Consider the following 25,663-nt stretch of genomic DNA (forward strand, 5'->3'; position numbering starts at 1 on the left):
GGGAGACTCAGCACGCCCCCGATGCTGCTGCTGCCGCCGAACCAGGCTCTCCAACGCCATGGACAGAGCCAGCACCCACCCACGTCACACGCAGCTTCCACGGCCGGGAGCTGGTGGAAGCGGGCACAGAGATGAGGGAGCTCAAGGAGGCTGGTTTTCCCGGCTCCAACGTAAGAAAAGGAACAAAATAACCACCTTGACAGCAACACAATCGTGTTTGACAAACTGACGCGCCACCAATTCAGAATGGTAAGACTCCTGTACATATCTTAGCAGCAATGCAATCGCAAGCCAAACACAGCATTGAAATATGCAGAACACCAGGTAGTTATAAACAGATTGGTTTTCCTAGGTCATGATTTCCAGCTAAAAGAATGTTTTCTTCTCGGCAAAACTGCTCAGGCTTTAAAAAGAACAGGAAACTATGTTAAAACAAATTCCCATGCCAAAACCGAGCTTTGACACACAGAGAACGATTGGAGGCAAAGCACGTTTCAAACACAAACCTCTCATTTCTAATGGACAAAGCCAATAACAAGTACACAAACTTGAACACACATTGAAACCTGCATATTTTGTAGCTGATTCAGAGAAACCAACCATGTCAGCTGTTGGGTACAATTGCCACAAGAAAACATCTTGAATTAAGTGAGATATAGTATCTCCCTACAGACACGTATCAAAATTAACAGGAGCACACAGAAACAGTCATGAAGAAATTTCATAAGCACCTGGCGTGCTATCAGTTTTCCCCAGGCACAGAGCGAGCATGTATATTACAGAATTCAAGCCTGCCCCTTGTTTCCTATTGAGAAATAATGTTCAGCTATGGCAAACACGCCCCGACCAATGCTCCAGGAACCTCAGTTCAACAGCAGGGGAAAACACCACAAATCCAGAGGACATCGTCCTGTCAGTTGCCTTCACGTACGCGGTCTCTTCTAGCCACTGGTGGTAATTTTTTTTTTTTTTTTTTTTTTTTTGAGGAAGGTGAATCTGAACTCTGCCTTGCAGCTTTGTATTATTCATTACATAATTGCTATGTTTTATTAGAAATATGATCTATTATAACCTTGAATATGGTAGCTTAAATGACATTGAAAATTAGATTATTCTGATTATTAGAGAAGTGAGAAAGGTACTAAACATTTGTAAGGCTGATAATCAATCAGTGTATCCATCTGAGTGCAATAAAAATCAATCAGGAGCTAGTGCGTTTAAATCTAATTTTTTAAGCATGACATTTTCTTCTGAGTTTCTTTTTTAAATGTCACCCTCTTCTACAACAGTGATTGATTCTATCCCCAGGGACAGTTAACTCCAACTGTTTTATTCATTGCACTGAGCTCTTGTATCCACAGTCTTTTCTAAATATCAAATTAATGACAACAATAATATTTTCATCAAAACGTGAAATTCAGAAATACACATTAATGGAATCAAAACAGCAAGAAGCACGAAAGTACATTTAAATTGGTTCAAATACCAGCAGCCTTTTAACTAGCAAGCAGTGTATTTTAATGCAGAAAATGGTGGAATTCTGTGTCCCTCCCGTTCTCTTTTTTCCCCCCATAAAAGCGAAGGCCAAGGATTTGCTTGTTTAAAACATAATTCATTTAGAAATGTTTCAGTAGTGAACAATGAATCACTAGCTACAGGGAGTCCGTGAGTGATTACCTATGCCTCCAAAATAACCTTATTAGGCTATTGTAAGTATAGGGGAGACCTTTGATACGTATAGCCTAAGGGCCTCTATTTTTCCATTCATGCACAGGGGATTTATATGGTTATATCCTATTAAAACCGACGAAAGCAACACATCTCCCATTTATGTATGAGGATAACTGCGGGGTTAATATATCAGGAACTGAGTTATAAGAACAGGTTTCATTATATGAATGAATGATACAAATGGATGCTCTACAGCTCTATTTAACTGGCCTGAAACTTGATCTGTGGTTTCAAGGATTCTATCAGCCTGCAAATTTTATTTTTGACATGAAATTTGGCACCTCCTATTGTCACATCCCTGAAATATTAGTAGACGAAATGAGCAAAAAAGGAGTTTCTAGCCCCTTGAAGAAAAACAGTACTCACTGAACTCAGACATGGGACTGAAACTGGAAAGCCAGTGCAGAACAACAGGCTGAGAAAAATACCCCTTGAAGATAGCTGAAAGGTATGGCTTTGGTATTCTTTTTTAAAATTTATTTTAAATTTTTATTTTTATTATTTCACTTTTCTGTCATTTGAGAGAAAAGATTTTTTTTCCTCTTTTTTAAGACATCCAGAAGCAAAACCAGCAGCTATCACGCTTGGGATATCTAGAGCTGGCAATCCAAGACCCAAAAATTCTGTCGAAGGGAAAAAAAAATTGTTCTAGAAGCGGATTTGGCTTGAATGTTGCAGGAGGCTCCATAAAGCACTTCAGCAAGGAAAAAAAATCCCCAAAGTCCATAAGCTGTTTCCAGGTGTATGAATATACAGCTAATGCTTACCTGTATATTGACTATAGTATTTCAGGACCGGCTCAAGTTGTGCAGAACATGCCAAACATGGTAACAAAATCAGGACTCCAGAAATACAAATGAAACACCCCCCCACCCCCACCCCAACATCCTCCCTCCACCCACCCCTAAAACCAGGTCCTAAGAACAATTGAGAAATTAAGAGGTTGCAAAAACCCAGAAGGACAGAAAACAAGCGGAACAAAACTAGAAGAAAATGCGTTTTGCGGCATGTGGGTGTGGGCAGGCAGAAGAGACAGAAAGAGGAGCAGCTGAGTCAGAGCCAGGATGTACAGGGCACCAGCACCTCTACCAGGGGCTGAAGCGAAAGCAGACTCCTTGGTCTCCCTTACCATCTCCCTACGTATTGCAGCCAAAGTAGGCGGAGAGAAGCGATTATACATTTAATGATAAACTGTTTAAATAGCATTTGCCCTGTGATTTCCATTTTCAGAGTGCTTTACTGTCATCAACTAATTGCCAGTGTGAAATAGAATAATCTACACACTCTTAGCAGCTGACACTTAAAGAGCCACTGAAGGTTGTTAGCATTAACAATTGCAGGCAGGATAAATCACTAATGTTTCCTGCGAAGGCCCACCAACATATCTGCAATGGAAATAGCCTAGCCATACCCATTGACTATGACAAAATTTACTCACTGATATGTTTCCATCTGTACTTCACATAGGCATCACCTCAAGTTACTTAATATAGCCAGAAATTCCCATCTGCAAGATGGAGCATCTCTATAGGCAGGTCCCACAATGTCCCTGTGCATCTTGCGCTGCTGTTGAATTAATCTACACATCTGTCGTTCCCTCCTCATTCATGCCCTGCCCCATCTCTCTCAGTATTCTGTATGAAATCAGTTGCTTCCTTACTCTAAACGTAAAACCAGCAATTTCTATTAAGATCTGCCGTGCCATCTGCAACAGGTCTGCAGAGTAATAGCATCACCCGGTGGATATTGCCAGTCGTCCCTTTCCCTGCTCAGTGCAGGAATAGGAAGGAGCTTTGGGAATCAATCACTCCATCCAGGGAGGTTTCCCAAACTCACAGGGCTTCTGCTGGTAACCCACCGTGAAGTGTCAGCCTACGGCAGAATCCCCATGAAACTAAACCCCTCAGGGACACGAAGTATTGTGCTTACTATCTACTGTTTCGGCTGCCAAAATCCCAGTGGATTTACTAGGAACTTCTGTGGCAGTCTAGATAAAATTCTGCATACAGCTGGTTAAACTGAAATACTCAGGGGAACAGAAGGACAGCTTTTCTGGAATTGCAGTGTTTTAACACATTAGCTAAAAATACACAAGACCACAAACACAATGTGATTATTCTTTCTCTTCCTCACAGCTGAAGTGACCAAGCACATATACAGCAGTTTAAAAACACTTCTAAATACTCAGCCTGAAATTTCTATTAAGCTGTAGTGCATTTGTTTTACCATAGGCTGGGTAAAGAAAAAATCCCTAAATTTCAAACTCTGAACTTTCAGTCAGAAATCACTAAGAGGCCATTAAATCTGTCTCATCTGATTTCAGCTGTTGAAGTGCCCTTTTGAGCTACCTTCTCAAAGCAACTGCCCTTTTGAGCTAGAATCTTGAAGCCTGGTACACTAACTCTTTATGGGTAACTGATTACAGGTAAAAATATCCTGAACCTGACCTTTCTATTCAGGGTCACCAAAAGGTAAATCAGTCTACTCATCTACAGATATTACATTAATTTCTCTTAGGAGACAGTCATGGTAGTACAATGCCTCACAACCAGGAGAAGCTGGGGTTATCCAAAGTCATCAATTCAATTTGTTGGGCATTATCCAGGACTGTTGATGGCCAGGGAAGCGCACGGCTATAAACTAAGACCAGAAACTGCACTCTATTCCTGCCCGCTGCCTGGCCTGACTGTAGCACTTTGTACACTTCAACCTGCTGTGGCTATTTTATTTCTCATCCTAACCTGCGCAGAGGAAAAGAACATGACTTGCTTTTTACTTAAGTGAAAAGCTACCTACCAAGACAAATTGCAACCTCTTTCTCGACAATGCCATTAACAGACTCCTTCAACAAAACAACTTTCCACGATAAGCACATTCATTTAATGTAACGAATGAGTCTCAGCCACAGGACGAGTTCTGATTACGTATGAGGAAACTGACTTTATGGGACAGCGAATGGAAGGGCTACAAAAAAAGGAGGTGAGCTGGAAGACCCCTTCCCTTTGCTCACGTGTGGCTGCTCAGTACCCAGGGCAACGGCTCCCCAGAAGGAAGAACAGAAGTTCAGGAGCAATACTAAGACGGCACACCACCTGCATTTCTCCCTTTTATTATGGCTGGTTTCATGCAGTGAATGCAGTTTGGCTTTCCCCAAACAGGGTTCAATCCTATGTTATTCACCAGAATTAAAAAACCCAGCCCAACTTACCACCACTGCTGGTTTTGTCTTGCAGTGGTGCTACTCCACTGATCACAGCAGAGTCTTATTAGTGTAAAACTACAGTAGCGTAGTGGGAGATCAGGTCTAATATCTGTATCTGCAGATGGATAACACCGCATTCATACCTAAGTTCTATTTCTTTGTTTTGCCCCCAAGGCTAAATTTCACATTTGTACCTCCTGGTGCCTTGTGCAATTGTGTAAAGGTGCATCTAGCGAGAGAGCTGCCAACTGACAACACATCTGAAGAGGCTTGCGTGCGCGGTGTACTTCATCAAGCACAAAGAACACATTGCCTCCTGCAACCGTAAATTGAGCTCATGAAGGCGGAGGAACAGTTGTTCCCAGCGCGTTTCAAGAAAGGGAGCCGTAGTCTTGAATCGCGGTGTTAGCCTGCGTTACAGCCTTGGCAGCTTGCAGCCCTGGCCTCCCACTAGGCCAGGGATAATAAAAGCAAAGAAATAGCTCAGCTTCTATTTACCTATTCCTCTGAAGCTAACATGGAAAACACGCCATTATGAACTTACACAAATTCCTTCCTAAGGACAAAGGCTTGTTGATACTCCTACTACTAAAAAGAAAAATAAATAAAATTAAGAGCAGGAGGTTATTTTCAGCTCTCAAGGTGCCAGCGCTGGCCCCCGAAGTGGTGGGCTGGGGACACACAGAGTCTGTGGCCCCACAGCCATGCTCAACCTCCCTGCCCGGGCTCCCCTCCTGGCTGGCTGGAGCTGCCCTTGAACAACCTGCTCCGCCAGAAGAGGCAGCCCAGGAGCAAGACAAGGAAAGAACTGTATTACTTAAACAGGTGGACCTAAAAGCACCAGAAGATCAGCCAAAAAAGTTTACCGTTTAAGCCTCACTCCGATGTGCGGTCCCATGCAGCTGGTGGGCATGCATCTGCACCTGCCAGCGGGCTTGGTCTGCAGCTGGGTCAGACTTTTTAATTAACAGTGCCTGTCATTAAAACTGTTTTGCCATAATACTAAAAGAAAGGATTCATCAAACAGTACAATAACATGCTGAAACAATACTACTGCATCCCACTGCATTTTAGCGTGTTGTTTACTTCCTTTCTCTTCCCAAAAGCTGAGCAATCAAAATAAACAATCCGCAAATTTGTTGTTGGGGTGGAGTACTTTTTTTTTTTTTTTTTTTTTTTTTTTTTGAGATTACGTCGTCCTTTTTTCACAAACTATAACCTAAGGAGAAAGAAAAGAAGGAGGTAGAGGACTTCTTTTCTCTTTCCATATGCAGGATTTCGGGAAGGCCATGGGGAGCCAGCCAGCAGGCTCCAGGAGTGCTAGGCTGGCAACGTCACCAGATTCCTGTAAAAGCCCTGCTGAAGCTGGCTGCTGACACAGGCAAACAAGCTTATTCACTTTCAGCTTTAGCATCCCACTGCCCAGCCCGAAACGCTACACTGGCGAGCTGAAGCACTTGAAATGCTCTACCTCCCAGGTTTTCCTTCGGGCAGGACGTCCCTTTCCGCCTGTGCATGGCATAACTCGGCACCGAGCCCCAGCGGGGCTTAACCTGCAGCAGTCGAAGCCCCAGCTCACGCCCAGGATCTCTGTGCCTGGGATAGCAGCAGGCTTTAACGTGACTCTTCAAAGCAAAAAGTGCTTGGGAGACAAAGGCTATTGCTTGTGTGTTTAATAAACACTGCTCCATCCATAATTCACATGTAGAAATACTGCTTGTCATCTATTAATGCAGGCTCTCCGGACATTCGTACTCTTGCTTTATGTAGTGGCAGAAGCATCATGGCATTACGGGGTTGAATTCCCTTAACACACCTGCAGCAACCTCAGCTGTTTCAGCACTCACGTTATGACATGAATCACTCCACAAGCCTGCACCTAATTATCAGACTGTCTATTTTGATATATTTTATCTTTTATGTACAATGCCAAAGAAGTTTTTTAAAATACATTCCAACTACTCTTTCATTTAAAAAAAATAAATGGCTTTCTTGTCTGGGACTTAAGTTCTGAAATAGCAGGCGTAAGTGGACCAGATTATTCAAAAAAGAAGGCGCGCTAGTAACTACAGGACTGGCTTAAAGAGCTTAATTCTGCCAGACAGGGTCAAGCAGCATCAAATCCTGATTTCTCCATAAGATCTTTTAAATATCCCCAGTAAATCCAGCGCATAACCTTTTTACATTAAGTGCTTTCACAGTACACCAGACCAGCCTGATGTAGTGATCATACAAGGAGCAAAGCAGACAGATATTTGTTTCCAGGAAACAGCAAGATACTAAAAAAAGCAGCCTTTTTATTGTTGATTTGAAATCAAAGTGATTATAGAGGCCTCTGCAACTTCCAGCATAAGACTTACTGCACACAAGGGAGTTCATTTTGAGAAGGCAAACAGGCAGCAGGTCATCACAGAGTTAACTCAATAAAATAATAATTTCTACTTGGATAAACTGACCTAGTTTTCCCAGACTTCTGTATGAAAACAAAGGATGCAACTTGGACGTGAGATGACGTCCAAGATGAAAGGGAAGCTAAGGGCTGGGCAAGAAATCTGAATTCAACACACAGCTGGTCCTTAACTAAATGGGGGTGCTGGTCCCCAGTCGACATGACAAAAGACTACCCAGCTGAGGATTAACTGGCATTACGAGTGGTTTCTATCCCCATCTTGTCTTATTGATGCCGATGACAAATCTTTCATGTCCTTCAACACGTGGGATTGAGCCCTGAGCTCGTCGTACGCGGGTTCGGTACCTCCTTCCAGCTACGATGGTCTTCTCCACGACTGCAGCAAGTGCCTGACGCAAGACGTGCTTACAGAAGGCTGTTTATGAGGTCCTCGCGATATTGTTCCTGGGCTACAACCTCCATGGGAAGCACTGGCTGAAAACTCAGATTTCCAAAAGCAGAGCTTTATTCAGTTCCTGAAAGAGCCGATGAACACCCAGCTCCCCAACCAGCTGCAGGACTGCCCCAGAGCCCCAGGCCACGTGGCAGACACGGCGCAGGCAAGTCCGCCAGGGCCTGGGGTGTACGGTGGGGAGGGCAGGAACCGACAAGGATCCTTGACGGCCCCCCTCATAATTCACCCCAAGATTTTGCAAATCTGAACGCAACGCGATGCTGACAACTCTGCATTTTGGGATTCAACCCAGTGTTATTTTTCAGCGAAGCTCTGTTGTGCTGGAACACCTCCAACCAGCTCAAGTTAAACAATTTGCCCAGAGAAAATGCTTGATGAAGGGGAAACATAAAAGTATGCACAGAAAGAGGCCTGACTCCCTCTCTTTTCTAATCCATCACACAGCATTAGAGATTAAATACTCATTAAAAACATATATAATAAACTGTTAAGACAGGATATCTAGTGATTCCTCTTAATTGCCTTATTCTTCCCACACCCCGGTTCCTAGAGAATATTTTTAAATGTTCCTCCTCCATTACTGCAAGGCCCATTTACCACAGGGTTATTTCCCCACCCTGTCCCCCCAGCCAAGAAAGAAGACCCCAAAACTCATGGGGGGTTAATACTGCGTACCCTGTGGGAGGCAGCTGATGTATCTGTATGGTTTTACATATGTTCACACCTTGCCATGCTTAAATTCTAGTAGGAAAAATATTCCTAATAAACATATGAAATAGCTGTAACTGACTTGGAAAACAACAGGAAAAGTTGCCAAGAGAAAACTTTGACTCTCTCTTTAAGACAAGCGGGATTTAAGCCTTCTGCGGAATTAAAGTAATAAAATATTTCTGCTTATCCTCTCCTCTCCCCGTGTACTTTTCACTTTATTATGGGACAGGGCTGAATATAACAGGGTTTCTTTTTCTTAATAACAACTATCCTCTTGCTCTTATTTGATCTCTTTTTTATTATTTGCACTCCTCTTCAATTTAAAATTATTTTCTGGATGTTCTGATTTAGTAGCAGCATTAACCTGAAGAGGCATCCAAAGGGGGGGGGGGGGGGGGGGGGAGGGGGGGAAGTGTGCATTGAGGTTCTCTTCCAAATTACAGAAAGGGGGAAATGGACCATCCTCCTTGTAGAAAAATGCCATCAAAAGGCTCTTCTGAACTAACAGTTCTCCATGTCACTTGTTACAGGGATCAGGATCGTATGGGTTTGATCCCTGAGCTCCTCAATGGGATAACCAGACAGCATGGCACTGTACAACGTGGGCTACGAGACCAAACATACACTGAGCTCTGGACTTCCACACCTGTCTTCATGAGACATCTAATCTGAAATACAAGGAGCCCTGGCTTGCTCCCTGCCCAACAGAGGCAGACCAATACTGTCAGAGGAACTCAAGCTGCACTAAATCTAATGCTCCATCTTCCAGTATCAACGATTCTTCTGTATCAGAAAAAAAAATCTTGATGAAATTTCAGAAGTGACACTTTTTTCCAGTGGCTCTTTCCTATTGTCTCTCCACTAGAATCAAAACAAACTGTGTCACAGGTCACCTAGAAGAAGTGCTATGGCAAGAAAAACAGGGTAAGACAGTCCTTGTATGTAAGGAGCAGCTCACACAGATATGGTGCAGGCAGGGATGCTGAACGCACAAAGGTACAGCAGCCCTTCCCATAAGGATGTTCGTTTACTGCTGATTTGTCTTCCTGGGCTGACGCCTCCTCTACTGATGCCTCTAGGTTACAAAAGGGCTAAAACCCATGCAGTGCCAATTTTGGTCTTCTTGAGATATAGAATAAACTCTCATGTATTAGCTAAAATAAACATCTCCTGCTTAATTTTTAAAATTATAAAAAATAAATTTCAATCTTTACTCTGCCACTGGAACATCCTCTAAAAGTACACAACATGTGAAAGCAAGGAAAAGTACTACACTTCCACGTAACTTGTAGATTCTTTGAAATGTAATACTACTCCCCATAAAATCCTGCAATTCTTGGCAATTTCCATTTTTTCCACCTCTCCTACATTGTGTTACTATTTCCATAATGCAAACTGTAACCAGCTAGTTGGGAGTTGAAATAAGAACAAGGAAACCACAACTTTTTTTCAGGAGAGATGGGAAGCAGCAAAGGATTTGCAGCACCACCCATTGCACCAGGGCTGACTGACAGTGGGAAACCTGCTAATGATGGAAATAGGAGGAGACAGCAGGTGAAAACAGTGTCTCTGGATTGACCAGTGAGTCAAGGAATGATGACCTCTCCCACTCCTTCAACCACACGGTGATGTCTTCACCAAAACTCTCTGTTGCTGCCAAGGGACTAAAGCCCATCTCTGTGCCAGAGAGGCAGTAACGTGGCACCCCTGAGCCATTTGATGAACTGCACGTGCACCCGCTGCTATAGGAGAGAGTGCAGTGATGCCTGCAGCGTTTTTAAAAAGCTTTCCCTTATCTTCCAGTATCATTCAGTTTAGTATTTCTGTTTGTGATGTTTTAATCCACCCTCGCTGCTAAGTTTTCCTATTTAATTTAATACTTTCTTTTCAGGCTCTCAAGTTTTACGGTTAAGTGTTTCCCAGGTTTAAATACACCGATTTCTGCCTCCAAGAAAACACCGACGGTGGAGCATTGACCTACTTAACACTGGGAAAAAACAATTCCAAATGCAAAATGCACAACGCTATCTGCTAGTAATCCCTCTTCCCACAAGTTTAAAGATGAAAAATGTTTAAAAAGATAATGTATTGAAAACGATACAAATGTAATACGCTTTGTTAGTCTGTCATTTTAAATGGTTTGTAAAGTCCTCCCTCAGAGGATTGGACTTAAATCATTCATTAACTTGAAGCTGATTGCTTTGTCCTGGAAAGGGGGAAGAACATGGATTTCTCAGATGTAACCCAATTTCCTAACAGAAACAAAAACAACCTGATGAAATTCCATTACCAAAACCATCTATCGCACCCCAAGCGGAAGCGTAAATAAGTTAATTACAAAATGAGCTGTCAGCAAAATCTAACTTTATGGGGAGTTCTTAAATTAACATTTCACTTGCTTAAAAGTTTAAAGAAAGAAAGAAAGAAAAGTAGGTCAGCATGTTTCCCCAGCATGTCTTTCTGACTCCATTAAAACTGTCTGTCAGATGACTAACCATGCCTGTAATCCAACTAAAAGCATGTTTGCTTTCTGCTGCACTTTTTGCCAGGGGAAAGGAAGAATTCCACTTAGCTTTAACTCTGAAATTCAGGTGAATGTCTCCAAAAGCCAGATAATTTCCTCACATTTACTTACCAAATCCGTTTGTATCAACAACATGCAACTGGTTATGGATGTACGGCACTGAGAAACGATCCCACAGCTGATTAAATGCCTATCAGCCGCAGGCACTGCCTGTAGGGCTTTAAGCTACAACTTGTTAAAGTCAGCTTTCAGAGCCGTTGTCTCTGAAAGATTGACAGACTTTTCATAAGACTTAGATTTAAAAATTTAAGAGCTTTCAGAAACATGCAAACATGTGAACAAGTACTGGAGTAAGGTGAGATGGGGCAAAACCACTGCTGTTCACTTTGGGCCAAAGGAAATTAAAAATCCCAACGCCCTATGATCTCTCTTTTTCCTTTCATTAGTATTAACAGCCAAGTGTTACTTAAGGTAGGATAGAAAGGGTGTTATTTCTACTGCTTGTATACCATCTAACTTTAAAAAATCCTGCACACTTTCCATGCAAGAGCTGAAGAACTGGAGATTAACTGTTCCGATGTATTTTAAATCGAGCATGTGATACCTAGTCAAACTAAAAACAAATCGAGGCTATTTTTAGAGCACAGTCCTAGGGCCAGCATCCCAGCAGGAGGAGCTGCAACATGTCAGCTGGCTTATCACGGGCATGGCAATGGAAAACTCCCTCTGCTATAACAATTCGTACAGTGGATGAAAGCAAGCCGTAAGAGCCTGACAGCAGCAGAGGGAAATCCATGGCCTCATCTACTTATGTAGAGATCTTCCTAAACCATCTTTGAGAGATTACTGGTTTCCGAGTGCCTGCTTTCTATCTTCCACACCATCAGCACAGGAGTTGCTCTCCACAGAGGGAGGCCAGCATCAGCTTTGTTTCTTTGCCTTCTGCAGAGGCACCGATCCTATGCAAGACCATCTCCAGTAAAGCAATCACCAGGAAAACGAAGAAGTAGGTTTGCAGATATAAACCATCAGGAAGATGTATGCCGTTCTCACATATGTTTCTTCTAAGCGGAAGGACCAAATAAGTGTCTCCTCTGATACCGAGTCCTTCAGGCACATTCGGGTTGCTGCAGTTCAGACTTCCCAGAACTCTTGGGAACAATTTACTGCATTTCTCATGAACCTTGGCTACTGTAGATAACATTTTCAGGTTGGCCTGACAACCAAATAAGCCATGTTTAGCTTCAAGGCTCAGGACACTGGCAATTTGCTCGTTCCCAGACTGATACTTATCTCATCGACATTTCTCCTTCCTTCCAATTCAACATCCCAAAATTAAAAAAAGCTTTCAAAGGGAGGAAAAAAGATAGCAGTGAAACCACAAGGTGCCAGTATAGAAAGCTCAACCCGCATGGCACAATGGCAATTAGGAGAGAGAGATGTGTCAAGGATGCCCCGTGCCCCTGTACAAGAAAATGATCCGAATGAGGAATATGAAGCAGTGAACTGAGTGCATAAAGGAAGAATGGAAGCTCTGAAACAAAGCTTTTGAGGTCATGGGATTGGGGTCTCAGCAGTTATGTCTGCATGACCAAGCAAGCGTGGCCTCAGCCCCGTGCTTTGGAGTGCATAGATTGGGCAGGGATAGGCTATCTCCAGATTTCCCATCTGCTCTTACAGCAGCATTGCCCAGCACAGCGCAAGGCAGAAAGGATAACCCAGGGTTTGGCCTGCTGCAAAAGCAGTTGGGATACTAAATTCAAGAAGAGGCAAAGGCTACCTGCAGTGGCAACATGAACGCAATAGAGCCAGTGTCTTTATACGTACAATCTGGAATAATGCTATAACCCCCCCACAGAGGCCCCAAAACCAAAGTGGGGGACAAGAAATAACAGAAAAAGGCCATAGAAACAGCCAGATCCATGTTAAGAAGCATCTTTGTAAGAGACACCTATCCCAAACACCTTTTACTGGGAAACCGACTGAAGAAAGCACGTGATGATTCTTAAAAAACCCCAAATGCATGAAATGAAAAAATGGGAAGTTCTGTCTGTGTCAGTGCCACTAACTGTCCTCACGGAAGAGCCAGACCTCCAGAGGAGGTGGGATGTGGCAGGACTGCCACAGAAACCCGAGCTGTTAGCATCAACAGACAGGCATTAGCCACTCCATAGGCTCTGACGAAATGTACTCCCTTTAAGATAGCGTTCAACAAAGTCTGAGGACTTTGCTAGAGCCACTGTACAGTAACACATACTTCTCTGCAGTGTGCTGCAGGTGTAAGTAGAAATCAGACTGTACGTGTGTTACACCTTTCACTGGCTCTAGCTATCTCTGAGTTTCACCTATAATGAAAGAAAAGTTACTTGTACAAAGACTCTGTACCACTCAGCTGAATTTCCTCCACAGGACAAGATCAACAGGTGTTCAGAAAGTCCACTAAACATCTAATTGACACTTCTTCCATTCTTAAAGCACATCTCTTTCAGAGCATGGTCAGGTACTGCAGTACAAATGATTAGCATAATAACTTTAGAAGTGTCACAACTTTAATAAAACACCTTGTTAAGCAAAAACGTAAGAAAGGCACATTTACAGTCACCAAGGACTAGGATTGATGGACGCAGACAAAGGCTGCAGAGAGCACACGAGCCCTGGTAACTTCTGCCAGGATCTGTGTTGTCATAGAGACAGCAGAGAGCGATGAAAAGTTCACCACGGTAGCTATACCTTAGTGAATAAGTCTTAATGTAACTTCCAGCTGAGGACATGTAATCAATCTCTGTATGAGCTTATTGAAGGAATTCCCTTTATGCTTACTCAGTCCTCAAGAGCCCAAAATGAGGGAAAAGGTTTTAAAATATATATATTTCACTTACTTTAGAAGACAAGCCAAGGCCTAGTGCTTCTTTTGGATTAAGTTGCGGGGAGAGAGATAACTGGGGTTTTTGAACAAGAAATGACATAGAACATGAAAAACTTGATAAAGACATTAAAAAAAAAAAAAAAAGGATGGGAAGAGTAATTCTAGGGCAGCCTGGCAAGATTGGCCATGTTCAATGGTGTCTCCCCCTTCCCCTAGATACTTTTCCCACAGAGGTGGCTGCAGCCCTGGCATCATACTGCTGCTCTTCTCCCATTGGGCTCAATCACCTCATTCCCTCTTACACTGCAAAACACAGGAGTTTGCCTGCTCTCCCTTCCTCTCTGTGCCTTTCGCCCAGCATCTCCCTCCCCAGTGGCATTCAACCCCTGGTTTATCTTCCCGCAAGGGCAGCAGCACCCCCTGACCCTTCCCGGGTCCCTGCTCTGGGCTCAGTCCCACCACTTGGGAGGTACAGGATGCTGGAGCCAACAACAAGCAATGCAGAAACGGTGCCAGGGGTTGTTTATTGGCCAGGGTCTTCAATTCTTAGCTTACACAATTACGGGTTTTCTACGCAAGAAAGGGGAAAAAAAAATATTTGCAACACTAGCGTCTTACGGTTTAAAGTAACAGCTATTTGCACAATGCCTAAAAGGCAATGAACGGAAGAAAAAGAGAACCTTAGGACGCTATTCATACTTTTCCCTAACATTTTAGGATATAAAGATCAGACTAATTAACAAACAGTCTTGAGTTGAGCAAGGTTCACTAATCACGATCTGCTTGAGGAATCAGGAGAGAATTTACTTAGCTGCATCATGAAAGGTGCCAATAAATTGTTCAGCTGGAGAGTTAACATAATAAAAAAAATCATTTTTTATGTTATTTTCTTTAGCAGTTTATTAATTGCTGCCTGAAATACTTTTCTGAAACACAACGAGCTGCAAATGAATTCATGGGCTATTAATCTGCTGTACATGGCACTGGAGGGAAAGCTCATTAGGTGAGTTGATGCAATTACTGCTATTACATAACCATCTTCACAGAACATAGAGTAAATTATGAATAATAACATTCAATCTAAGTTGCTCCTTTAAACATTAAAGCTGGCAAGTGAAAGCTATGCAAAATCAGGGGGAAAGGCTAGAACACAAAAGAGGCAGACCCCCAAAAGAGAAAAGAAAAGCAGATCTGCTTCTCTGAAGACACCAAACCGATATGAAATGCAAGAGATGTTTGTTTAACCATGGGAAACAACGAGCAAAAAGTACAACTCAGTTCTCTACAAGAGAATTTTAATTGTATATAAATCATTTTCAGCCACCCAGCATAACAAAGTGTGCGTTATCTGTGGCAGAGGACAGACTGACACTAGAACGCTGTGGTTTTTGTAGCAGGAAGACCCTTCATGCTGGCTTTGCTCTCATCTTAAAAAACCTCCCCGTCAGTGATACTGAGCGTTTGGCATTAGCTTTTAAAAGTTCCCAATTTCTCAGCCTGAAAAAACAAACACAGGCATTCCTATCTGATCAGCAACTGCAAAAAAAATCCCCAATCCAACCTTAATGAACAAAATGAAAAAACTGCGATCCGTATGGCTTGGGCACAGTTTCCCCACCATCTGTATGCTCAAATTCTTAATTTCATTGGTATTTTCACAGTTTACATCTTTCACCTTCAAAGCACCTACAATACAAGGTCTCCCAGCCCCTGTAAAACCACTTAATTTTACTTCTCAAGAAAGGAAAGCTAGTCTGATCAGCTTGTAGTGTTTAGAGAGAGGAATTAGTCCCAGAACAGAATTCAGGGGTTTGTGATTTCCACTCTGATATTTAGCTCATGCCTCTCGAGAAAGCAAGGCAAGTCAGCAGGCAAGGCAACTACATTGGAATTTTTGAAAAAGCCCCCAGCCACTGTGTGGTATTTAGGCATCTAGTTAAAAATCTAGCCTGTAGCAAAGCAAGCACAATTCTTAAATCCAGTGCTTTCTGCTGGCTGAAAAGAATAAAAAAGTTCAGTTCAGTTCTGAGTTCTGAGTAAAAGCATCTAAACAAAGATTCCATGCATTCTAACCAATTCCCTTTAAAATTACATCAGTGGAATCTGCATGAACTTCTCAAACACAACTATGCAGACTAGCCCTCCACTTAGCCACCACTGACTGGAGACGGAATCGCGTTTCACTAATAAGTCTGAAAGACAATGAAACAGAAATATAAAATAAAAAATACAAACATGACAGTTCTTCAAGTTGATGCTTCCTGGTTGCCAGAATTAAAATAAGTAAATCAATTCATTCTGTTGTTCAGTAGCAGAATGTAATCATATGTTCCAAGAAGCATGAACATTTAAATATTATAAGACTTCGAAGTCTGTGACAAAGAGTAACAGACGTTTCTGTGCAAGTTTAAAAAAAACACAAATACAGAGCACAAAAACTGGATTCTCTCCACTTCATGGTAATTCCCCTGCATTCCCTCCCTTCCTCCTTCCCTCGCTCCAGTGAGGTTAATTGTAAACAGATTTACAAATCTGAACGTTGTTTCAGTGCACTGAGGCAATCTGGAACAATAATTCTGTGCCTTTATAAATGTAATTTTGCTTTACTAGAGCTCATTGCAGATGAGGTTTACGCCAGTACAGAGGACTTCGCTGCATCACACCCCGGTACATGTGCTGGGTATGTGTCTGAGGGGGACCCCAAAGACCGTCAAGCACAGTGGCAGTCCTTGTGGCCTGCAACTTTTATAAAAGAGGATGGAAGTGGAAGAGCTGCTGGGCTAAGCTGAGCAGTTGTGGCAGAAGGAAGCTCCATTTTCTTCCCCCTTGTACCCTGCAATAAATCCCGTTTAGGTTTTCTTTAAGGGCAGGCTTCACCTTACAAACCGTATGCTCCAGCATCCTGCTTGAAAGAGTCCATTATTGTTGGAGAGTTTTGCACCAGCTTCCCGCGTGCTGCCTTAATTGCAGGAGGCAGCGCGGTACGAGTGACCTTGCGCCAGCTCCCGAGGACCGAGGTCCGTGCATCCAGGCAACAGCGTGCTTCTTGCTGACACCTGGGGTCAGGCCAAGGATGGTGCTTCAACATCAGCTTAGAGATCACGTAAAAGAAGGGCAAAGGTTAGTTTCCTAAGGCTCTCTATCACATAATGAGCCACTGTCAGCCTCAGCAGCCTTCTCACTTCAGCAGCAGAAAAAAAAAAATAATAAAAAAAATTAACAGGCTGGAAGGGTAAGAAGGATAGAAACGGTTTGGAGTGGGGATCAGAGCCTCAGCTGCACCTACACACTCCTGAGCACCCACACATGAACTGACCCATACAACCAACCCAAAAGCTGATGCAGTGCTGGTGGAGGGACTGGCTCCGGGCTCTTACACTGAGAGCTGCAGCTCAGGTTGCAGGGACACAAGCTCAGCAGTTTCTGAAGGAGGGGGATCAGATGAAAGACAGCGGGGCTTTATTTCAAGCTGTGTTTTGCCCTGTTGTAGGATGATAAGACAGTTATCAGTAAGCCGTTTCCCATCACACCCTTTGTCTTGTCTATTTGGAGCACAAACTTTTTGCAACAGGGTCTGCACAATGAAAGACAGTCCCTACACTAGTGGGATCCAGTTTCAGCGGGTCTTGCAGATACTATCGCAAGGCAAATAGCTCCACTCCTGCCCTGGAGGCAGTCTTGTTACTGACCTCTCTTGATCAGATCTGGGGAGTAACATGGGGTAGAAGATAACTTTTTTTTCCCCTACACGAACAAAACAACCTATAAAGAAATGCAAATTTGGTGCATTCCTTTATCATCTTACTTCATTCTCTAAAACAAGATAAAAGCATACAAGAAATGCTCAGCACCTCTTCTCTTCCAAAATACTGTACCTCCATTCTTACCTTACTTATCACACTGGCTAGGCAGCCAGTTCTCATCTCATCTCTGACATGTGTGTGTAACGCTCATTAAGCTCAAAAGCAGTCCATATGCAAGTACTTTTGCATGCCCTTTAAAGCAGAACAAGCAAACACAGGACTGTAGCACAGTCCTGTAAGCAATCTGTAACAATCTGTAAGCACAGATTATTCTGTGTACTGAAATTCTGCATTTACTCTTCCTTAGCTCCTGGGAACAGACCTTGAGGTTCCTATTTGCAGCTGCCCACCACGACTACTTTCCCCATTTGGGACTGGGTTGAGCACTGTAGGCTTGTTTCCCTATGAGATTTCTCTGATACTTTTTTTTCCGTCCTTTGTTCATGGCTTTTACGTTACAAGGTAATGAACTGTAAGACAGAAAAACAAAATGTGAATAAGGTACTGAGGGAAAAGGAAAACTTCTATCTGGTAAGAAAAAGGCCACTGACAAATGTGCCTTTGTTTACATAAACTTCTAAAGAAACGGAGTTGAAACCTGGAGACATGTATGAAAGAAGGTCAGATAAGAAAATAGCTTTGCAAATCTCTTAAGAGATGAAAAGCTCCTATTTATGAAGGGATAACACAGAATAACTTCAGACTTAGTTCTTAAACCCAGAAGACAAGACACACTGCATTCAAACTGATGACATTTAAAATAATTTCTCTATTCCTTTGCAAATGCCTTCTACAGAAATGCAGCCAGAGGATATCCCTCACTTCTCCCCAGTATCCTCTGTTCCCCCTCCAACCTGCTAGCCCCCTTTCGGTGCCTGTAGTGGTTTGAGATAAAGGCAACTGCCAAAGGGCAATTTCACTCAGTTCACCCAAGGAAACAGGCAGAGCAAAACCTTAACTCTTGCTGGCAAAGCTTTAGCTACCCTATGGGAGAAAACAATCCATCACCTAAAAGGCAGTAAGTCTTTATACTTTACCCAGGCTAACTTTGGTTAATATGTTAGAAATACTGCTGATATTTCCAAAAACTACTCTGATGTGACGTTACAGCATTTAATAAGATTACTACTTCACGTCAGCAATAAAATCCTTAAAGAATTCAAGACCAACAAGCCCTCAGGTGAGAAAAGCATTTTTTCTTCTCTTCCAAACTGCATCATACTGTTTTTAGCAAGGAAAAAAGCTTCATGCGCACAGATATATATGCCATCAAATACCTATCAATAAGCCTCCTCATTCAGTCTTACATCTTTGTATTTAGCCTACCTTATCCTTTATTCCCGTCATGGTCTCCACTCCAGTAAATCTATACATAAGTAGAGATAAGTGCACTTCAGGCACGCATGAAAACTAGAAAACCCAACAAGGACAAGCGGAATCGTGGAAATCCTAAGACTTCCTCCCCCAGTTGCTTGAAACTTGATGTTGGACCTTTTCAATAACCACAATTTCAGATTTCCATGAAAAGGAGTTGGAAACATTGCAAAGTGGCCCTAAAGATGTATCCGGTTCTTTCTCTGCTCTTCAACACTCTTCCTCTGAGAGGAGAGGAAGGAGAGGGTGGGAGAGAGAAATAGGAAGCAAACAGGAGGGACCAGTGTGACTCTGGGACCGCTTCAGCTCCTGCCCAAGTACAGAGAAGGGAACTACCGGGAAGTCCCATGCAATTCAGGAAGGAGAAATGCTGAGGATAAGAACTGGTTTAAGTCACAGTTCAGTCATTAATATCTCATCAGTGTCAATTTTTTTTTCTCTGGTCTTAAGCCTCTCCAAGGAACTCCTGTGGGGGAATTAAAGTAAAGAAGTGGTACTGGGCAATCTTTCCCCCTCTCTTATGCACACACTGCAAATTTCTGTAGTGCTTTATTGTTGGAATTGATCTACTGAAATCAGGAACATCACTGATAAGAGGCAAAAACTCTCAACAATCAAACAAATCACTACACCAAAGACTTTTTTATACTGTAATCACTCCAATCAGAAACAAGAACGTGTCAGAAGCATTACCCTGCGGGGATTTGAGAATGGCTTTTTTTAGCTAAATTTTCATGCTTGACAGGGATATCAATAAACTGGAAAAAGAGAAAAATGGCAGATTTCTACCTAAATATTTTAAAATGTTAATTTAAAGGGCAAACCAGAGATTTCTAGAAAAGATGGGAGAGGAAAATCCTTTGGGGGTTTTGTGCACTTGGCAGCACTTTTACATAGTCAGGTTTACTGGCTTTACAGGTTTCAAAGAGGATTTGCCAGCTTGTTTCACCTGACAGAGAGGCTCCAACCAGTAAGAACATAAGACTCAAGGCTGTTGTACCATCAGTTTTGTAAAACGGCACAAACTGGTCCTACCACTGAAAGAAGGACCCGGGACAAGCACCTGCGGGAAGCCCTTGTGAAAGGACAGCCTGGGCTGACGACAAGCCCAGCAAAGCTGCGAGCAGGTCTGCAGGGCAGAGGGAGGACTGAAACTGAGCTTAAGAAGCCAGTGCTGTTCCCCTTATGCCCTTGCGCCAAGAAGCCATTTCTAGAGCTGATGGGACATAATCCAATCTTAAAGCAGGTATCTGTGGGTTGGTTCTTTTAGAAAACCTGGTGACATTACCCAGTTGGGCGTTCTCATCCCCACACAGCGTGGCCACGCTGCACGGGCAGTGTGCTGCACTGGAAGTTCTTAACTGATGGCATTTAGGCTGCAAAGTTAAGGACTCAGAAGTTCACAACAGGTCTGAAGTTGTGTACAAAATCCATACTCCTTTCTCTGCATATAAATGCAGATACTGGCTTCAATCACGTAATTGCATAGTATTTTTTTCCCTTGGGACTGCCACTTATATGTAGGATATGACAAACAATAAATTGTTTCTGAAGACAACTTACATTCTTTGGACATTCCCACTTCAAAGCACTTCTGTAGTCTGCAGTACTGGCAGCGATTTCTGGTAACTTTATTGATAACACAGTTTTTATCTCTGTGACATGTGTAAACCATGTTCTTCTGGATACTCCTGCGGAAAAAGCCCTGAAATCAAGGGGGAAGAAAAAATAATCAAATAAACTGTTGAGCTTCCCATAACCCTTAGAGACAGGCACTAACATTGCTTTAAAATAACAAAATAAATTCAAAGTTATGGCTGGAGTATGGCATCTTTAAAGACTCAGTCTTAGTATAATTTAGTACTGTTTCTTGCAACATAGGACTCATCTCTTAAATAAAAACTCATTAAATAATGCAACCTAAGGCCAAAATAAACAAAACTAGAACTAGTAACAGCATTCAGGAAATGAAGTCCTAGATTTTACAAAAAAGCTCAGATAAAAATAGTTTGGGCTTATGGATGTAGTAATGAGTTGGGTAAACAACAACCTTCCCGACAGATCCACTTGGAAGTCAAACACTAATCCAACAACCAACAGCCTCTCTCAGCCTAAAGGTCCCGTCTATTTTTGTTACTGCAGAGATTCTCTAGTTCGAAGGCTGCAAGTAAAAAAAGAAATAATTTGAAACCCAGGTCTCTTAGCTGCTGGAACTCCTACAGCAATTAATGAGGCTTCTGCAGGTGGAAGAGTTCCAGCATCAGGTTATTGAGTTGTGAACTTGTAAAAGTTGCCAATTACAGCATTTTTTTCTTATTCAGATGCAGCTGTGAAAATAATCAAGTAATTACAATGATCTTGAACAGAAATTAAAGAGAACTAGAGGTCTGGTTTGTACTTAAGGAACACCATTTGACTGGACTCCTCCTTCAGTAAGTGAAAGAGATAAACAGCCATAAATGGTAAAGTTAGCTGGCACGGAAAAAAGGCAAAAAAACAAGTTAATTTCTTTATCTGCACTAAACCCCAAGCTTTAGATAATATCAAATAATAATGAAGAAAAAAAAAAAAAAAAGAGGATTACTTTAAGCATTTTAGGCTCAACCCACAGATATTCAGCAAGAGTATTTCTGCAACGGACATTTGGAAATTTGACAGCACTATTTAACCTTCTCACTCAGATTTTGAAAATCGTTTCAGCACAAGCACCAGGGTCAAATTTCAGTCAACACTGTAGCATTATGGAAGAATAGTTAGCAATTTAATATTTGTTGGAGGGCTTGAGAGGTTAGAACTCTTCAACCAGCCACATGTTTACACCCTACAGGGAAGTGGTAAACTTGATGCCGCAGACGATAGGTCTGTGACCACAATACATTTATCTAAAGATGCAATCATGGTAAGCTGTAAAATTGGCTCTCCTAGAAGCACTCACTGAGATATGTGAGTAGTTCAAAAGCCAAAAACCCTATCGTTCAGAGTTAACTGGGAGAGTTTCTGGCCACACCATCAGGGAGTGGTAGGGCAGGCACAGTCAGTAAGGGCTGGTCATAAATTCCTTGCACACCCAACATGCTATAGATGCTAATGTTATGAAAATACCTCAGATTCACTCAGAACTGAAAAATGCCTCCTTAATCACGTAACCCCTGGCAATAGTTTTCTGCGGCTCTTGCACAGGCAAGCCTCATCCTGAAGTTAGCTCCTCTGATTTAGAAGATACTTAATACTACCATCAGAGAGGTAAATAAGAACTCTTCACTTCTTTCTTTTCCTTAAGCTACTGGATACAGAAGAATAATTTAACGCTATTTGTTTAGACAATTAAAGCCTTTTAAGTCATCAATAGCACTGCTATTTTATATTCCACACCTTTGATCATTAACACTGCTTGAATCTTTGCAATGGAAAGTATGGCAAGTGTGTATACATTTGTTTACTTGCTGAGAAGAAAATTTATGGTAATATTTACTTACTACTTTCTTACTTTGCTATTCCCCTAATTGCAATGCCCAGCTCTGCAGTAATTGCTGGCAAAGCTAACTAGAACAGTGAGGACTCTATGGCATCTATTTTGGTTTAACTCAACAGACAGAAAGTGTGAGCTGTGCTGGTTCAAGAGTCTCTCTATGGCTTATTCAGTCACCACTTTTTAGTTGGAAAGAGGTGGGGGAAGCCAAGACAGGTAGCTTCCCCTGCAGCCACACCAGCTTAATCCAGTGCTGCGTGTAAATTAACACCCACAGTCACCGATGGAATAACTCTCCTACCACCAGCCTGACAGGGCAGGAAACAAAACGGCCCAAATGAACAAAACTGACCCTCGTGCAGCAGCTGTCTCACCACACTGAACAACTGGAGTAATTTAAGAAAACCAGCCCCCAAAGCCTCCTCTTTGCCGGCACAAGCTTTGGGGCAGAGACTGCCACGCATCCACGCTCAAGAGGCCTCTGGTTTACTGACACAGGCACTTGAAACGAAACAGGAGCTTCAAAAGTGTCACCCAATACAGGGAAAAGAGGAAATAGCCTCCTCCAAATATACCTGTACTTCACCAAAATACAACCAGTATCTAATGGCACCCACTGATTGATCAGTTGTTCTGATATTTAGACGCAGGTTCTGCATTCTTTTAACCTAGGGTTTAATTACAGCCCACCAGGAAGGAAAGCAGAGGAGGCTGTCTCAGTCCTTACCATACGAAGCTGGCCACACAGCCCAACAGAAAAAGGTGATCCCACTCCTGACAGCAAGTATAAAGCATTCACGAACTCATTACTAATATAAAAGGCTTAAGAAGAACAAGCTCGGAAAAGGCAGATCTCCAGGTCAGTTTCTTTAACAGCCTACCCTCCCCAGGCAACATCCTACACAGAGTGAAAGATATAGATGAGGATATTAATCGTGAAAGCTTAGACTGTTGCTTTACAAATTACTTTTTAACACTCGTATTTTATTTCTGGAGTTACTCACAAAACAGAAAGAAAAATGAACTTATTTCTGTAAAATATGCAGCTGTAAAAAGGTATAACGTGGTCCTGTTCAAAACGAAGGACCTGTTTCTCAACAGTATGTTAGTGGCCACTCCCCAGGTACGCTTCCCTAAGACAACACTGGGATACTACTTCTATGAAGGTTTGTGGCAAGCTCATTTTAAAACCTCAGCAACACGTCTCTGAAAAGATTTGATCTTTAAAATTTCCTCTGGACAAATACTAACAAAAATGCCCAGATTATAAATATTATTTTATTTCTTTGCATACACACCCCAAACCAAAGCCATCATAGGGGGAGTGACAGGAGTTCAAGCACCAGCAGGCGAGGAACATTTGCTGGGCGCTGGGGGTCTAATTCCCCACCCACTTCCACAAGCCTGGTGCTGCAAAGCCGCCAAGTTTTGTGTGGCACTGCAAGTAGCATCGTGCCCAGAAACATTTCCCAAATCTGACATTGGGCTTAAAAAACAGACAACATTCTGTCTTATCCCTCTGTGAGGGTTTGCACCTCTCCTGCTTTGGTTACCTGCAGCTCTGCAGTGAGAGAGAAAACCCTGCAGGACATGGGGATGGGCAGAGCGGGTGCTTGCTACCTGATTAAACAGAGAAGCACATTTAAACCATTTCAAGGCTGGGTTCCAGATAGCACAGGTATAATTAATACACTGGCCTGTTCACTAAAATCAGTAAAGCTAGAAGCAAGCCTAAGTTTTCCTCCAAGTGCTTTTTGTCAAATGAATTCCATCTGATCGCACAACCCCGACAATTTCTTCAAAAACCAAGAAAATCTGAATGAAACCTAACCTTAAGAAGTTGTCAGAAACCTCCGAGACAGCAAAGCACCACTGCTTCTAAATTAATCAACTTCTAGCGCCTACTGGCTCTTAGAAAACAAGCTACTACTTACTGTAATACATTCACCTCAAAAGGAATCTGTTTGGCTGAATATTTACATGAGCAATTTTTTAATGCAAATATTTCAGCATCCCATCCAAATTAACACCCTGTGACAGGAGATGAGACACTCGTGCCAAAAACAAGCACAAATGATGCTTTTTTTATTTGTAATTTAAAATGCCTTATGAATATAAAGGAAAAAAAAACATTCTGAGAGACATAAAGCATTACTGTCATACATAATTGTTTTTGATAGCACCTACAATGTACTTGAATTTGAAGTACAGGAAGCTACTGAAGGCCTATCAGAAACAGTGATTTGCTCTAATATTCCTTTTATCCACAACTTTTGAAAGGAACATGGATCTTGTGTTTTTATTTTAGCAAAGACAAACAAAGCTTTGCAGAAATCACACTTATGAATTAATTCCATCTCTCTGAGCTGCTTTTATCAGCACCTTTTAACACAAAGCATTTTGGACAAACATTTCGATTTTTAATCTCATCTTTTCTGCGCACCATGCCACGCTCCTCCCAGGCCCACCAATCTTGTTATCTTAATGGATGACAGATAGAGTATCACTCTGCCTATGTCACATTAGGCGTCCTCATTTACCTAGTGCAAGGAAAAAATGCTGAGTATAAATTATTCAGAAATCTATTGTATCGGTGTGTGTTCTCTGAACATCCACCACTGGCAGAGCAGACAGATTATTTTTCACTTTTAATTGTGTTGATATCTTATCTGCTGCACTGAAAGCAGAGAGTGATATGTGAAACCGTATGTATCAAGCAGAAAATAAACCCAGTTTACTAGCTCTATTGCTTAGAACTAAATAACCTATTTAGTCAATCTAACTTCAACACAATGCCAAAAAACCCCACCTCATCCCACTCACCACTTACTTTTGTAGTATTTGCCGGTGAGTGTGTCAAAATTAGGGAGCTCAGTACAGAGCTCCCTCTCCTTCACTGTCCAGTTGATTTTGGCAAGTCAGATGATTTAGAGCTCAAGTTATGCACATTGCATGAAGAGATGGATCATTTGATCTCAACAACGTCTTAAAACTATTTTGCCAGCATAGTGCATGCCAAATCTTATTTGCAGATGTAGCGGGCTTACAAGTTGAGAACTTGCACTGCAAGACAGGGACAGGGTAATCAGCAGAGAAGGGCTATTGTGAGCTCAATCGGT

At 42.2% G+C, this 25,663-nt stretch overlaps 1 protein-coding gene across 10 annotated transcripts in view; it reads right to left on the reverse strand.

Annotated features, from left to right (window-relative positions):
* RARB (retinoic acid receptor beta) overlaps positions 1 to 25,663 on the reverse strand; it is a 336,747-nt gene that overhangs the window by 28,907 nt on the left and 282,177 nt on the right. For 9 of the 10 annotated variants that reach the window (XM_049798659.1, XM_049798658.1, XM_049798661.1 and 6 more), the window contains one exon: positions 20,639 to 20,780. In XM_049798659.1, the coding sequence (XP_049654616.1) occupies positions 20,639 to 20,780 (142 nt within the window). Of the gene's footprint in view, positions 1 to 20,638; positions 20,781 to 25,374; positions 25,447 to 25,663 lie in introns of those variants that run through there. The other variant, XM_049798665.1, reaches the window with a different exon arrangement.

This window comes from Accipiter gentilis, chromosome 4, assembly GCF_929443795.1.
Source record: "Accipiter gentilis chromosome 4, bAccGen1.1, whole genome shotgun sequence".
Classification (NCBI taxonomy): domain Eukaryota; kingdom Metazoa; phylum Chordata; class Aves; order Accipitriformes; family Accipitridae; genus Astur; species Astur gentilis.